Here is a 14,377-nt window from a genome sequence, read left to right on the forward strand (position 1 = left end):
ATTCATCTCCTTCAGAGTTTTCATGAATTGCGACACTAGAGGACATTCACAAAGGTAGTATGAGTGCTCACATAATATCAAAGTAACATTAATTCAACCACCTCGTTACAGGAGGTGCGTTGGTTACGTGCTAAAATTGTAAAAAAAAATAAAACTACGCGAATCGAGACGCTCCGGGTCTCTTCTGGTATCTCAAGTCCACAGTGAATGTCCAACGCTTACTTTACATTACCCATTCCTCCAGAATCGCGGTATTAAACGGTTGCTAGTCTAGTCTTCAACAGCAAAATCATCACCGTCTCCGTCGCTCTTGACGTGCTTCTCTCCTGGAGCAAACAGGTCTGGATTGCGATTTTTCAATGCAGCAATTTGACTTTCCTTGAAGATCTTGAAATGGGTTGGGTCTTCTCTCTCCAAGTTCTTCAACTCCTCGGCGTTCTTCACTACGCCATCGAAAGCTTCTTCCCATCCTTTGCCCTCAATCATATGCCTTAACTCATCATCACCACTGTGGTTCATGAAGTATTCGCGCAACGATTCAATGTGCTCAGGGAATCCTTGATCGTCTTCCGTGCTCAAAAGGAAGGAAGACTGGTTCTTAGAATCATCAGGCGTGCTTGGGCGGGAGTTGAGAAGACCAGTGCGCACGCGGTGACCAAAGCGATGCAGACGACCTTCTTCAAGGGACATGTTACGGGACGCGAGAGAGACATCGGAGTTGTGGCGTGAGCGAAGTGTAGTAGGAGGTTCGTCCTCATCGGATTCAGGGGCTGTCATGTCTGTTAAGACGCTATTTTCGAGGGCAGGGGCTGTAGAAGCGGTCGGTGAAGCGCTTGGTAAGGAGCTAGTGGTAGAGGCAGCTTCTGAAGGCTGGAGGCGGGTTTCTGGATATTCGTCTTCAAAGCGCTGGATCATACCCTGGAGGGTTTGGTCCAAGAATAGTAAACGGCCTTTGTATGTTAGCTGTATTTTAGAAATACTGAGATTATATGACATACGGTAGTTGATATCGTTCTCGCTCTTCGCTTCTCGAATTAATGCCGGTTGGATCCTTGATCGTGTGGTACGCGCCGTATCAAGCAAGTCTTTAGACATTGCTCTTGCCTTGCTTGGCCCCTCCAGTACTGGAACTAAGCTTCTACTCCTTGGAGTCGATGTGCCGCTTGGAACTGACACTCTACTGAGATCCGACTCCTTGTGAGATAAGCAATAGCTCATGGCTTTAGCAATACCCGTGCCCCCGACAATGTAGTCATCATCAGCTGATGATGCATTGTCATTCTCTTTATCATCTGCGTCATCTGGGCCCACAAGACGCATCAAGATGCGCGGTACTTCGACTTGTTTTGGTGCAGCACGAAGTTCAGGCACTTCGTTGATGGATTCGATATTACGCAAACAGTACGCCACAACTTGTTTCGCGAGTGCCTTGACGACTTCGCTCTGCTCGGGAGCTGGTATGTCGACGTCGACGCATATAAGGGATTTTGACAGTTTGGCCGCAAGTGTGAGAGATGCGTACAGCGCAGCAGCATCTTCTTGGGTTTCCTCGTCTGTTGAAGTTGCCACGCGTGTGATTTCGGGATTTTCAAGAATGTTGATGTGCGCAATTTGCGGACAGTCGGGAAGAATTTCAGCGATGGCTATCGCATCTTCAAGCTTCATGTCCACGTTGACAAGATGTATCCGTTTCAGTTCTTTGAACTGGGGCATGTATTTCCTCAGCAGACATAGCGAAGTCTGGCCCATGAAGAGGCCCCTGTTATGCGAAAGATCTAAGAATTTGAAGGAAGGTAAAGATACAAGGACTGGAAATAGTGTCTTGAGCGATTCAGGAGTAAGACCGGTGTCCTGTAAGCACAAAGCCCAAAGTGGACTGTTTTCGCAGTGCCTTATGCTTTCACCAAGCTGGCCTATCCAAGATCTGAGATCATTGCCTCCGATATCGAGACCTTGACAGACCCCGGAACGCAAGTATCGTAACACATGTTCAAGCCCTTCGCTATCTATGTCGTTCGTTGCAAGACTGAGACGCTGGATACCACTAATGACACAACCATCGATGATTTTGCGAATGCTTGCAGAATTCAGGTTACACTCGGCCATGACTAATTCTTGTAGCTCGGAACCACCCAAGCGTTCGGAAATGGCTTTCGAGAAGATATCCGCAATATCTGCTGACTTGGTGTCTTTGGTAGGTGACAGAACTGGTGTGCTGTCTGTAGATGGGGAGGCCACTTGTGGTTGAGAGTTTGGAAATGGAATCATTGAGACGTCGACTGCCATGATGGATTTGCACATGTATAGGAAGAGCGCAATGTGCTTCCAACCCTCGGATGTGATTTTGGGGTTGTTCTTTAGAACCAGCTTTTTCACTGCCGAAGAACCTGGCTGACAAAGCCCATCCTGCGCACCATCGCTGGACTGACTACGACGTTTTGGTGGTTCTGGAACTTTGGCAGCGAGCAAGCCGGCGAGAACAAGGCGTATCTTTTCGTCAGTCAGATCTGCGTCCTCCAAGAATAACTTCTTTACAGGCACGATAGCCAGCCAATCGGATAGAGTCAGAAAATCTGCTAGCTGTAACCGCGATCCAGTTAAATCCAGACAGGTGATGACGCCGGGTTGAACAACAGTGCATGCGCGCGGGGCTGCCAATTGGTCACTGATACGTTTGAGGATAGGAGATTCGCGCAGTTGGCAGCATCGTCTGTAGATGCGCAGCGGGTCAATCGTTGGTCGATCCTGGGCACGAGGAGCTGCCGTTGTCCTTGATGCAGCAGGTACACCTTCAGCACTACCGCTGTCGTCGTCTCTGGTCAACTCTAGAGGTATTGTGCCGTTCTCTTCGGCTTTTCTGCGCTTCTTCTCTTTCCTTTCCTTTCGTTCCGCTTCTGATCTCTTTTTCTTTTCTTTCTTCTTGCTCGTCTCCTGCTTGTCTTCTATAACTGTGCCTTCAGGGTTGGGCTCGTTCTCGTTTCCAACTGCCTCTTGCGCGACAGCGACAACGCCTACTTTGTCCTTTTGCTCGGCCACTGTATCCGGGTTTTTGAGTGCCTCGCCTTCACCGCGCTCCTTCATCTTCTTTTCTTTTTGCTTTGGTTGCTTCTCATCTGTAGCCGCTTCGTCCTTGTACTTGGGCCCTCCAGCAATCTCAACGTCGACACAGAATGCAACTTTGCGCAGTTTGTGCTGGTCGAGCTCGGGCACTAAGCATCGTTCTCGGTTTGGGTCAACGTTCATCACTTTCCGCGGACACACGCCTCCGTTGGGGTAGACCTTGCCAACAGCACTGACTTGCGACCCCGAAGACAGGCGCCGAAGGACATTGCCGACGAATGAAGTCTTGGGTTGTTGCGGAACATAGGGGTCAAGGGCGCCATTGTGGCCTGTCGAAGCTGCCTGTATGCCATTCAGGGCACCGTTGGCAGAGGGAGAGGCGTTGTTGGCGCCATAGGGGGATGCGTGCGATCCCTGTGCTTGGGCGTGGGTAGTTTGCGCCGGCGAGTTCTGCGAGGAGAATTTGGAACTGATGGTGTTCATCCATGAGTTGCGCCGCGACGTAAGTCTCGAGTCTGGTGGTGTGGTTCCGTTGACATTCTTTTCAGAACTGCCTCGGCTGAGTAGTGTCGGTCGCTTCGGCGGTGCTTTGATGGGAGGAGTCGGGGTCACAGGAGACGCAGGTGCAGGTGCAGCTGCGACAGGAGATGGTCGTGGGGGAGATGCGGGTCTGTTGGTCGCCGGTGTCGGCTTCTGGGTTTGCTGCTCGTCGTGGCGGGGCTGAACAGGTATTCCGCCATGAGATGAGGTTTTAGGCGGCGCATCTCTACTCAGGCCTGGCGACGACGGGGCCTGTTGGCGATGGTGATGGTCTATGGTAAAGGGTGTAACGTTAGCAGTGCTCTCTCACACACGAGACAAAGACAGTAATCCAGGGTCGCGCCGCAAGGCCGAGCGGTCTCCACCCAGGGTAAGCGGGCCTTACCTCTAGTCGAGTGATGCAGCCACGATACATCTACACCATGGATGTCCTCCATGGCGGACGCAGCATCAGTCGATGTTTGGATGGTTGTCATTGTGTATTATCCAGGGGCGCCATGCGTCAGGGCTGCAAATACCCTCGGTGAGGGAGTCGGGAGTCTGCGGGGTCTGGCTGAGCTGAGTTCGGCGTAATCAACCCACGCCACGCGCTGATTGGAAATGCTGAGGAGATGCTCCCGGATGCTGTCCTGCCAGGAGCCAAAGACAATAACAGTCGACCCGTGGTGCTCACGTCAGAACTTGCGTCCAAATTCAAAAAGCTGCCCTGTGCGATCTTCGGCCGATGGCGAGCAGCGAGGTGATGGCGAACGTGCGCGACGGTGCTTAGCACGTATGTATATTGGGGCCGGGGCGATGACGAAAGACGCCCTCGGGTGCTTGCTTCGGCTCCTCCTCAGCTCTCTCTCCGCCAGCACCGTAGTAAGTATACGGCCTACTAGTACGTATGTAAGTACTACTACATATAACTACAGTACATACATACATGTTGGCGTCCCGCCCGTCGTAGCTAGTCGCGAACCTGATGCAATCATTGCCGGGCCCTCGCATCATCCGTACCCGGGGTCATGTGCGCCCTCGTGGACCCAAACACCTGACCCTCGCAAGCCAATACTTACACACGCACACACATAGCCAAGACTATCTAGAACCAAACCGCCAGGGGCAAACTCAAAGCCAGTATTGTCTACTTACATACCACTTACTGCCATCAACGCGCAAATCAGATGGGCCATGTCGTGCCATTTCACCACATTTCACATATGGAGAGCGAGTGGGCACACTTGTATGAAAAGGGGGTATCTTGTTTGCGACAGCCAACTGCGTGGCCCGTCGTCTTATCTTCTCATTGAGGTCGTGAAAGGCTAAGTACAGAACATGTATCCTGTCATGGAAAGCATCCTTCCCATGTCATCCCCAGACGCCAGAGCCGTACTTTTTTCATGATAGAACAGAGTATGAAGAAGAAAAGGCTACCGCTTAAGCAGAAGTAAGCTCTGCGATCTTGGCCTTGACGCGCTCCTCCTTCTCGGCCTTGGTGAGCTTCTTGGTCCTGTACTTCTTCGACTCTGCAGCCCACTCCTCCTTGGTCTTCTTGGGTCCAGCACCCTCCTCCTTCTTCCAGGGGTCCTCGCGGATCTGCTTGTGGGCATCCTGGTAGAGCTCCTCAAGGCCATCAGCCTCGATGTCGTCGTCAATGTAGCCGCTGAACTGAGACTTGTAGCGCTCCTCATCGTCGTCGGCGAGGGTCTCCATGTACTCAGCAACGTGACCACCGAAGATGTACTTGCGGAGGGTCTCAGCGTCGAGTTCCTTGCCTTCGATGTCGTATCCAGGGAAACGGTTCTCGGAGTGGGGAACGAAGACACCACCGTCAGAGCAACCCTTCATGGCACCGAAGACACGGGCACCAGTGGAGGTGCGGGTGAGACCGACATCAAGGAAGACCTTGAATGGGCGGCGCTCCTCACCGTCAACCTCGGCGGCCTCGGTAAGGGTGAACTCACCATCAGCCTCCTCAACACCGACGAAGTCCTCGTCAATCTTGAGCTTCTTGAGAACACGGCGGGCAAGGAGGAGACCGGTGGCATAGGCAGCGGCCCAGTTGGTAAGACCGTGGGTGATGCCGTAGGCCTTCAGCTCGTGAGCGCTGTGCATTTGTTAGCCACAATTCATGTTCAGTCCAAGTCGCGTGCAACATACTAAGCAGCCATGAAGACCTTGTCTCCGCCAATCTCGGAGTGGACAATTTGGCAGATGATGTCCTTGTTGGTGAAGCGAACGACGAGGCGGTACTTGGGCGCATTGTACTTGTTCTTGGCCTGGGTGATCAACCTCTTACGGGCATAGTAGTCGGCTGCCAACTGTTAGATGCAGTCGTACATAAGACAATTCATCTAGTACGTACTCTTTCCCTGTCGGCGGCGCTTGTACTTGACTTGGTACCGCGAGAAGTAGGCGTCGTTCTTCTGGAGCTTGGACTTTTCCCAGAGTCAGCGATTTGCGCTTCAAACCCGCATTCGAAGCATCTCGCAAAGACTCCACTCGACAAACTGTCGAAGCGGGGTTGCCATGATGGCGGTAGGATGGAGGGGGTTCTCGTTGCGAGAGCAACTCAAGGTGTACTTACGAAAGGCATCTTGACCGGCTGCTGTTAGTAGATTCGGCTGAGGAGAGAAAGTTCGAAGGTGGTGCAAGACGCCCGAATATTGGAGTGGGCGCTCGGACCATGTCGCTTAGCGATGTGCAAGTCGCAACTTTCAAGGTGGGTGACCACGCAAGCAAGATCGCGATGGGTGACCACGAGTATCGGGAACGAGACTTGACTATTACATGTACAATTGGTATGAAGCATATAGGTAGATTATATCACTTGAATTGGGCTCTTTCTGGCATTGATTGCACACACAAGATGATCCTTGGGCAGCACGCAAGCAGTCTCTCTTGGGTGCCCAACTGGAAGAAATCCGTTCTGGGACCAAATAATGCAACACATTGCATTCTTCTAACAGTTCTCAGCCTGTAATTACAATGCAGGTTTTGGTATAATCAAAAGTAGCTGGCGCATTTCAAGTTCTAGCTCGACCATCTGCTTTGCCTGTTTGAGTGCTCACGGACCCCCGGCCAGCCATCAGCGCCCCGCCGCCAACGTCGTCAACCTCAAGGCACGTAGGCACCGAGCTACAGCCAGCTCTCAACATCCACCTCCCTCACCCCACCAACTCTCCAGGGCTTTTTACAAGATGGCTGAAGCTCCTATTGGTAAGCAATGCACCTTTGGTAATTCTGAAGGCTCTGCTTACCATACCAATTAGTTCTCGATGGCGGTACTGGTTTCCTCAAGGCGGGTTATGCCGGACAGGTGAGTGTCGATTGGAGCACAACACGAAACCTGCAAAGCTGACCATAGCTACTACAGAACTTCCCGGATCACCAGTACCCTTCGATAGTCGGCCGACCCATTCTGCGAACCGAAGAGCAAAACACGGGTGATATTCAGCTCAAGGACATCATGTGTGGTGACGAGGCTGCAGAGGCGCGCTCAATGCTTCAGATTACCTATCCCGTATGTGGGCATGCAAAGGAATGATTGCACAGAATTGGGTACTGACCACTTGGCATACAGATGGAGAACGGTATCGTGAAGCGCTGGGACGACATGCAACAACTGTGGGACTACACTTTCTACGAGAAGATGAAGATCGACCCAACTGGCCGCAAGATCCTGCTCACTGAGCCGCCCATGAACCCTCTCAAGAACCGCGAGACCATGTGCGAAGTCATGTTTGAGCGTTACAATTTTGGTGGTGTCTACGTGGCTATCCAGGCTGTGCTGGCTCTATACGCACAGGGTCTCTCATCTGGTGTAGTCGTCGATTCAGGAGATGGTGTTACACATATTGTTCCCGTCTACGAGAGCACCGTGCTCAACCACCTCACTCGACGTCTCGATGTCGCCGGACGTGATGTGACCCGCAATCTCATTGCACTCCTTCTACGAAGGGGATACGCCCTGAACCGAACCGCCGATTTCGAAACGGTGCGACAAATCAAAGAGAAGCTCTGCTACGTATCATACGATCTCGAGTTGGACCAGCGCCTCAGCGAAGACACAACAGTGCTGGTAGAGTCATACACTCTTCCGGACGGTCGAGTGATCCGGGTGGGCAGTGAGCGCTTTGAGGCCCCCGAATGTCTGTTCCAGCCTCACCTTGTGGATGTGGAACAGCCCGGTATCGCCGAGTTCCTGTTCAACACGATCCAGTCGGCCGATGTGGATGTGCGAAGCAGTCTGTACAAGGCCATTGTGCTGAGTGGTGGAAGCAGCATGTACCCGGGTCTGCCCAGTCGGTTGGAGAAGGAGCTGAAGCAGCTGTGGCTCACCAAGGTTCTAGGCGGAAACCCAGAGCGACTCAACGTGAGTAAGCAATTGCCTGTCGTGGTCACTGGCACTAACATTTTTTGTAGAAATTCAAGGTGCGCATCGAAGACCCGCCTCGGCGAAGGCACATGGTCTTCCTGGGTGGTGCTGTGCTGGCAAACATTATGGCAGACAAGGAGAACATGTGGATAACAAAGGCAGAGTGGGAAGAGCAGGGCGTTCGTGCTCTGGAGAAGCTTGGAGCGAGAGGATAGTGAAGACGCAGTTGTACACGAATAAATCCAACAAATTCACGGCACAATAGCTGACACGTACGATGGATGGGAAACCTTTGTTGCTTTTTTTCTTCTTGCATGCAGTGAGAGGGTCATGTGTCTTGCCAAAACTGGCGTGTCTTGTCCCGCACCCTGCAGCCGTCATTGTTGTTGTGTAGGTAGTTTGGAAACGTGGGGTAATTAGCTCTTCCAACGTCACCGGAGGCGTCATGCCACAGTAGTTTTGGCTAGTAGAGGCAGTGGACGGACTTTGTAGGGTGGTTCGGGTCGCCAGGCGCATTGCGGGAAGTGAGCACAAGCAGGTAGCGGAACGTTAGCCGTTGCTGGATACAGTGGTACAGGTGAGCGGATTCTGAGCTAGATTGCTTGTCCCTGCATGGAATGTCGGTGTCTTGCACGTGTGCAGGTACATGGAAGGAGTGCATGCTGTGAGTGTGAGTGAAGTTGATGACGGCATCTGGGGACGGACCGAAAAGCCGCGATGTTTCTGTGGGTGGTGATCCAACTACACAGCATGGGGAATTTTGGTTCATCGTCATAGCGAGTAACTAGGGACAGTGCTAGAAGGTCCATGGAGTTTTGTCTAGAAGCAACTACCCGTCGAGGCGCGTCTAGATGCTGGATATGAAGACGGATGGCTTGCCACTCGGTGAAGTACGGGATGAAGTTCGGGGGCTCGAGGAGAACGACGCGTCTTGGATCTCGATCGATGGTTGCCGCGAATTGGGTCGAAGATGCGTGGCGTCGCTGGCACACGGCACTACACGACACTACACTGCACTACGCCTACAGCACCTACACCGACGCGTATGCCTAGGGTCACGATGGTAGACTGGCGTTGGTGTGGTGTAATAGTGTGGTGTGGTGGTATGTCTTGCGGGCGTTTTCTCCGTCTACTATGTACATCGTACATATGTATGTCTGTACACTACACCACCACGCCCCCGATATGCGCCACGACACGGCACGGCAGAGCAGAACATAACAGAACAGAACAGCGCACAGCAGAGTGCGCAATGCAGCCCCGACGGGCAGGTCTGCAACGGGCTCGCACACGCAGGGCCCCCCGCGCTGCAGGGCAAATTGGAATTCAGGTTTGGCCATGGCGTCTTCGCACAACGCGCTTAGCGCCGGGGCTGGCATTGGGGTTGGAGAGGGCAACCGGTATTCTTGTTGCACTGCGTCATCAAAGCCCATGGTGTACAAGGCAAGGAACATTCACCACCACCGACGGAAAAAACGCCCCGCCCTCCACCATGGCCTTGCACATCGGCAAACCAGGGCCACCCATTCTGCATGACGAGATAGTCATGCCCACGTAGCCGTAGCCATAGCCGTAGCTGTCCACGCACCGCCAGCACGCCGGGTCCTGTTCCCTTCCCACTCGCTGAGATTGGCCGTCCCCAGCAGCCCCAGCACCACCTCCCTTGGCGGGTGCGAGCCACCATTATTGAAACGGGCTCCACACGGCGGCCCTGTACCCTGCTACCCTCTCAGGCACGATTACCGCACGACGGCGCCTCCAAGCGGAAGATCACCGCCCTACTATGCCATTAACATCGGCTACCATCCCCGACGCCTGCTGGACCCTCCCACTACCAAATACATCCATATGCCTACATATATTGGTCGCCGCCGCTACCTGTGCCTCGTTTCCCCTCGGCACTGCGCTACTTTCCTCCACCACCACCACTACCATTTAGGAAGACCGTTGGTATATCAATCCAGCCAACCCGTCTCCTTTGCCCAAAAAGGTCAGACGAGGTCCTCTCGCCACCCCATCATATGAGATCGCCGCCAGCGTCGCCCTCTTTTTCGCGAGTCATCTTCAGATCCGACACCACCTCTCACCACTCCCATCACCACCACCAGAATATGCAACGATCCTCTGACCGCAACATGCCTGCCATCAGTTCTCCTCTGTCCCCCAGGTCCCAGCCTCTCGACATCCCTTCCCAGGCTCGACGTCGGCCAGCTCTGAACCCACGTCAGTCTAGCAACCATGGCCCTGCTGCCCACCTGAGGCTTCCTTCGCTGCCTCGCTTCCACCCTGCCAACTATGCCTCTTCCCAAAGCTCCAGCCACTCCAGCCAAGCAAATACACCAATCACTGGTCCCGACAGCCCGCACTCGCCTGCCTCTCCTCGATCAACCAACAGGCAATTCGAGGTCCAGAGACAAATGTACCTCTACCAGCAGCAGCTTCTCGCCAACACTAGCCGTCAGCACAAGGGTTTTGGTCCCAGGCCAACCAGCCCTCGTCTTGAGCCTCTAGCTAGCCCTGGAGCCGTTACACCTCTTGAGCTCGAGGACGAGGTTGGCGGCTACCTCACAGCCGGTGTAAGCCGAGCCGAGGCCGACCAGCACGTTGAAAAGTTCATTCGTGAGGAGGCTCGTCGTCGAGGCGAGTACCCTCCTGGCAGGACTACCTCCGTTGGCGGCAGATGATTTTACAATCACCAACCTGCACTTTCGATACAAAGACTGCCTAGGCATCAACACGAAATAAGCCATTACCCTACACACCTTTCCTTTGGTCACACACCTGGAGTTTTTGCTATTCTCACACGGCCATAGCAAGGAGCATTCACGGCGTTCATCACCCACACTCACCCACTAAAATAAGACAAAAATAACAAGGAATCACGTCAGATACAACAACACCATAGAAGGCATGTTGTGGAAACGGTCTCATTCTTTTAGAGCATGGGCGCGCGCAGAAATTCTCCTTGTCTCATCACCTCCAAGTGCTGGAGCGTGGCATCGGTCGCTTTTCCTTTTGTCGAATACCCAAACCAGTGTTACTATTATTTTACCCCAAAGCATGTACGACATCTCGCCTGTCCTTAGCTTCACTCCGCAAGCGCTCCACTACCATCAGTGTCGAGCTGGACAGATGACGGGTCTTTTTTTATTCCTTCTCTATACATAGCTAGTGAATTCAAGACTTGCACACTCCAAAACAAGACTCCATTATTGAAATGCTGTTTCCTGATGTGTTGCCTCCACGTCCCAAACTAATCTATCCACAGTGAAACATACATGTCTAGTCACGCTCAATAAACATGATTCGCCACACATCACACTCCCGCTCACAACCCAAGTGTCTTGAAACCTTGTCTCAACACCCATGCACACCACCCAACACCCACCTCAAAAAAAATCCCACCCACGTGAATCGCCTTGCCGCGCTACCCGTTTCCGGGCCCCATCTTCCCCCCCCCCCTTGCGACTCCCCTCCCCACACCTCAAGCCCATGTCTCTCTGCTCTTGTATCCACTACTTAGGCCCATCACCTCCCAGCACCAAGCACCAGCAACGCGCAGCAACGAGTAAGTAGGAGTAGCCCCAAAGAGCAAAGAAAAAAATACCCACACTAAACTCTGAATCAACCGCCGCACGCACGCACGCACGCACATACTTGCGTCCGCACACCCGCACCGTCATACAAACATCCCTACCCTTTTATCCCGATCAGCAGGTTAAGGTATCCACTCAAGCTTGTCTACTAGTCCTTTTTCTTTGCTAGACTTCCTTAGCTCTCCTCTTCCTCTTTCACGCCTCTCTTGTCTCTCCACTTTAAAGGAGTATCACGCTTTCCACCATGCCTTGCACTCCACACTGCCTTTTTCGTAGACGTACATTACACACGTGTAGAGTAGTTAGACTAGGAAGTAAGAAGAAGAGGAGGAGGAGGAGGGTTGTTTGCTCAGCTGGGCGCAAAACACACCAAATCCGCAATTGCAGGTGATAACCTGGGCTCGTGCTGAAAATCCTACGGGGATCCTTGGGAGCCGAAGTAGGTGTGTGTGTGCCGCCGTCGCGGGTGGTGCTTGGCCGAAATGAAATGTGTGTGGGTAATTTAAGGTGGGTTGGTAAATCATGATTTCGTTTGGTTGGTATGTATTCTACGTATAGGTGTTGTGGATTTATTACCGCTTTGCCTTGTTTGAAAGGACTAGTAGTTTGATGATAGTTTGTGGCACGTGTGTGTGTTTGCCTTTCTGTTCTACGATCTCCGTGCGTGTGTTTTATAAAGCGTGAATGTTACGAGCTAGATACGTACGTAAGTTCAACTTTGTGATGAGGGGGCGGGTAACGCGTTAACGTTTCAATGTTTTCTTTCATTCCCCTTCTCCCCCGGTTCGTATAGAGCGCAATCGAGGAAAGAAAAGGGAAATGAAATGAATGAAGTGCACGAGCAGGAGGACAGAAAAGAATGGGGATTAGAGCGGACCCTGAAGGGGTTTTTTCCCTTTGTTGCGCTTCACGATCGCGTACAGTAGGGGGATGCAGGTATGCACGGTGCGCACTCTAGTCTCGCGTATAGCGGTAATACGTGCAGTGCTTGTGTTACTCCCCTCTGATTTGATTTGCTCACCTCTGCTCACATCGCCTCTGTTTATCTTATTGGCAAAGTCTTGTTGCGTTTATTTAGTGTGGATTGGTTTTTTTGCAAACAGACAAGTCACAGAGCGAGCTGGACAGTCACCAATCGTGTGCCAATTCCACTGCTTAAGCGGAATATCAAAGATCAAACTGGGGAAAAAGGGCCGTTGACCGAATTTCACGCAATTTCACTCTTTAACCCCCGTTCCATATCACGGCTGGGATATAGCCTGCTATGCAAGAGATATTCATGCCGTATTCACTGCTTTTGGACATGACAGGGAGAAGTCGTACGTGTGGGGGCTTCGAACGGTACGTGGTATGTACGTATTCGCCCGATATGAAAACAAACTACAAATGGCGCCGGATGGGATTCAAACTGCAAAAGATACGTGTGGTATGGATACGCTTGCTTGATTCGCCCGGTGAAAGGGGAGCGGTAGGCGGAATGCACAACGATGTCGTTGTGCATGATGTCTTCTTGTCCAAGAACGCTAGGACGGTTCCGAGCATTCGCAAACATTGGCATAGAACGGCGCGGACATGTGTCCTCTGCATCCTCGTACGATCAAGGGACCAAACCATTGCTCCGATTTCCCTTTTTGAGTCATACAGGTACAGTTGGTCTGTCTTTGCACAGGCGATGCACAGGCAATTTCGAGAACCAACGACAAAGAACTAACGGACGCGTTCCTTTTCTGGCGAGATATGGCAACCGCCCGTCCCTGCATCTCTTGATGGTGTGTACCTTGATAACAGCATAGCCCGATTGGTTAGCCGTGCTGTCGTTGTTGGTACCAGCGTTGCCCTGGTGTGTTGTTCGCCCCCTCCCTTCCGCTACGGAACAGGGGTGCCGAAGAATGCCATGGATGTGGGGAGGTTGGCTTGTGCGCCACAGTTGAAATGCAGGGTGAGATGGATTCCGGTGTCGTAGCGCTTGATAGGCAGGATAGGACCGTCTACCAAGACACTTGGATGGAATTGAGGCAATTTCGTCGTGGTGGACGAGGAATGCGCTGCATCACATGTTCCATCAACGAGTCGCAACCCAAGCATCCCAAGATCAACATGTCTGGTGGTCGTGTCCGTGAGATGCCGAGCCGGATTTCAATGACTAAGTTGAAGATCAGGGTCATGGAGATCTTATCGCGGTTCCCTTTGGTGTGCTCATCGCTCATTCGCCACATGTGTTGAGGATTTAGTCGACGGGAGAATTGCTCACTATGCCCCTGTTGTGCGTACGGGGCTTACTGAGTCGTAAACGCTGCGGTCTGGTGTTGCGATTGCTTCGTGGCTAGATACGGCAAGCTTGCTAGCTTCGCTCGAATGGATTAGAGCATAGTACTCCGGCACTGGCCTTGTAAGCACCCTGGGTAGGTGTACATGCCGCTCAGTAACCGGCCGCCTGTCGCCGACTACTCGTCTCAACCTTCCGTCCCATCTCTTCCGCAGTTCGACGCCTAGTTTAGCATACGCTAGTGACTTGAGCCGCGTGCTGCATGTTGCTAAATTGCTACACCATGCATGGAGCCGTTCATTTGCCGTCTCTGCCCTCTCACCGCTCGTGCTTGAAAGATCCTACCGCTCAGCATGCTCTGTCACAACGGCTCATGGCGCCACTGCAGTGCAATGCTGGCAATGTCTGCTGCCGGACTCCTTGCAATCAAGGAAATGAGTGCGTGTTCCACACATTGGCGTTCGCCGATGGCTTGTCTCCAGTAGCATGTCTTTTTTCTCCTCTAGGCACTCAGTAGGCTGTTTCAAAAGCGACAATCTCTCCCCACATGTCGCG

General features: G+C 52.6%; 7 protein-coding genes across 7 annotated transcripts; 4 read left to right on the plus strand and 3 right to left on the minus strand.

The window, feature by feature from the left end:
- Window positions 1-112: 112 nt before the first annotated feature.
- Window positions 113-4,360, minus strand: COCSADRAFT_153498 (uncharacterized protein). Its single transcript, XM_007707141.1, has 3 exons — window positions 3,986-4,360; window positions 999-3,872; window positions 113-950 (listed from the first exon to the last, which is right to left on the minus strand). The coding sequence occupies exons 1-3, from the start codon at window positions 4,074-4,076 to the stop codon at window positions 271-273; spliced, it is 3,645 nt and encodes a 1,214-aa protein (XP_007705331.1). The 5' UTR covers window positions 4,077-4,360; the 3' UTR covers window positions 113-270.
- A 581-nt stretch (window positions 4,361-4,941) lies between these two features.
- Window positions 4,942-6,231, minus strand: COCSADRAFT_41417 (uncharacterized protein). Its single transcript, XM_007707035.1, has 4 exons — window positions 6,170-6,231; window positions 5,948-6,020; window positions 5,743-5,896; window positions 4,942-5,689 (listed from the first exon to the last, which is right to left on the minus strand). The coding sequence occupies exons 1-4, from the start codon at window positions 6,176-6,178 to the stop codon at window positions 5,020-5,022; spliced, it is 906 nt and encodes a 301-aa protein (XP_007705225.1). The 5' UTR covers window positions 6,179-6,231; the 3' UTR covers window positions 4,942-5,019.
- A 395-nt stretch (window positions 6,232-6,626) lies between these two features.
- COCSADRAFT_41419 (uncharacterized protein) lies at window positions 6,627-8,526 on the plus strand. The gene is made up of 5 exons (XM_007707036.1): window positions 6,627-6,801; window positions 6,855-6,901; window positions 6,959-7,105; window positions 7,166-7,957; window positions 8,008-8,526. The coding sequence occupies exons 1-5, from the start codon at window positions 6,783-6,785 to the stop codon at window positions 8,173-8,175; spliced, it is 1,173 nt and encodes a 390-aa protein (XP_007705226.1). The 5' UTR covers window positions 6,627-6,782; the 3' UTR covers window positions 8,176-8,526.
- A 1,545-nt stretch (window positions 8,527-10,071) lies between these two features.
- COCSADRAFT_176102 (uncharacterized protein) lies at window positions 10,072-10,644 on the plus strand (the record flags this gene model as incomplete). Its single annotated transcript, XM_007707142.1, has 1 exon — window positions 10,072-10,644. One exon carries the CDS (start codon window positions 10,072-10,074, stop codon window positions 10,642-10,644), a length of 573 nt encoding a protein of 190 aa, XP_007705332.1.
- A 113-nt stretch (window positions 10,645-10,757) lies between these two features.
- Window positions 10,758-11,223, plus strand: COCSADRAFT_260934 (uncharacterized protein). The gene has a single exon (XM_007707143.1). It carries the CDS (start codon window positions 10,871-10,873, stop codon window positions 11,126-11,128), a length of 258 nt encoding a protein of 85 aa, XP_007705333.1. The 5' UTR covers window positions 10,758-10,870; the 3' UTR covers window positions 11,129-11,223.
- A 212-nt stretch (window positions 11,224-11,435) lies between these two features.
- COCSADRAFT_260939 (uncharacterized protein) lies at window positions 11,436-11,736 on the minus strand. Its single transcript, XM_007707144.1, has one exon. It carries the CDS (start codon window positions 11,613-11,615, stop codon window positions 11,445-11,447), a length of 171 nt encoding a protein of 56 aa, XP_007705334.1. The 5' UTR covers window positions 11,616-11,736; the 3' UTR covers window positions 11,436-11,444.
- Window positions 11,737-12,922: 1,186 nt separating this feature from the next.
- On the plus strand, window positions 12,923-14,049 carry COCSADRAFT_348244 (uncharacterized protein; the record flags this gene model as incomplete). The annotated part of the gene is made up of 4 exons (XM_007707145.1): window positions 12,923-13,325; window positions 13,350-13,396; window positions 13,434-13,746; window positions 13,963-14,049. Exons 1-4 carry the CDS (start codon window positions 13,044-13,046, stop codon window positions 14,047-14,049), a joined length of 729 nt encoding a protein of 242 aa, XP_007705335.1. The 5' UTR covers window positions 12,923-13,043.
- Window positions 14,050-14,377: the final 328 nt, after the last annotated feature.

This window comes from Bipolaris sorokiniana (genome assembly GCF_000338995.1).
Source record: "Bipolaris sorokiniana ND90Pr unplaced genomic scaffold COCSAscaffold_18, whole genome shotgun sequence".
Lineage (NCBI taxonomy): Eukaryota > Fungi > Ascomycota > Dothideomycetes > Pleosporales > Pleosporaceae > Bipolaris > Bipolaris sorokiniana.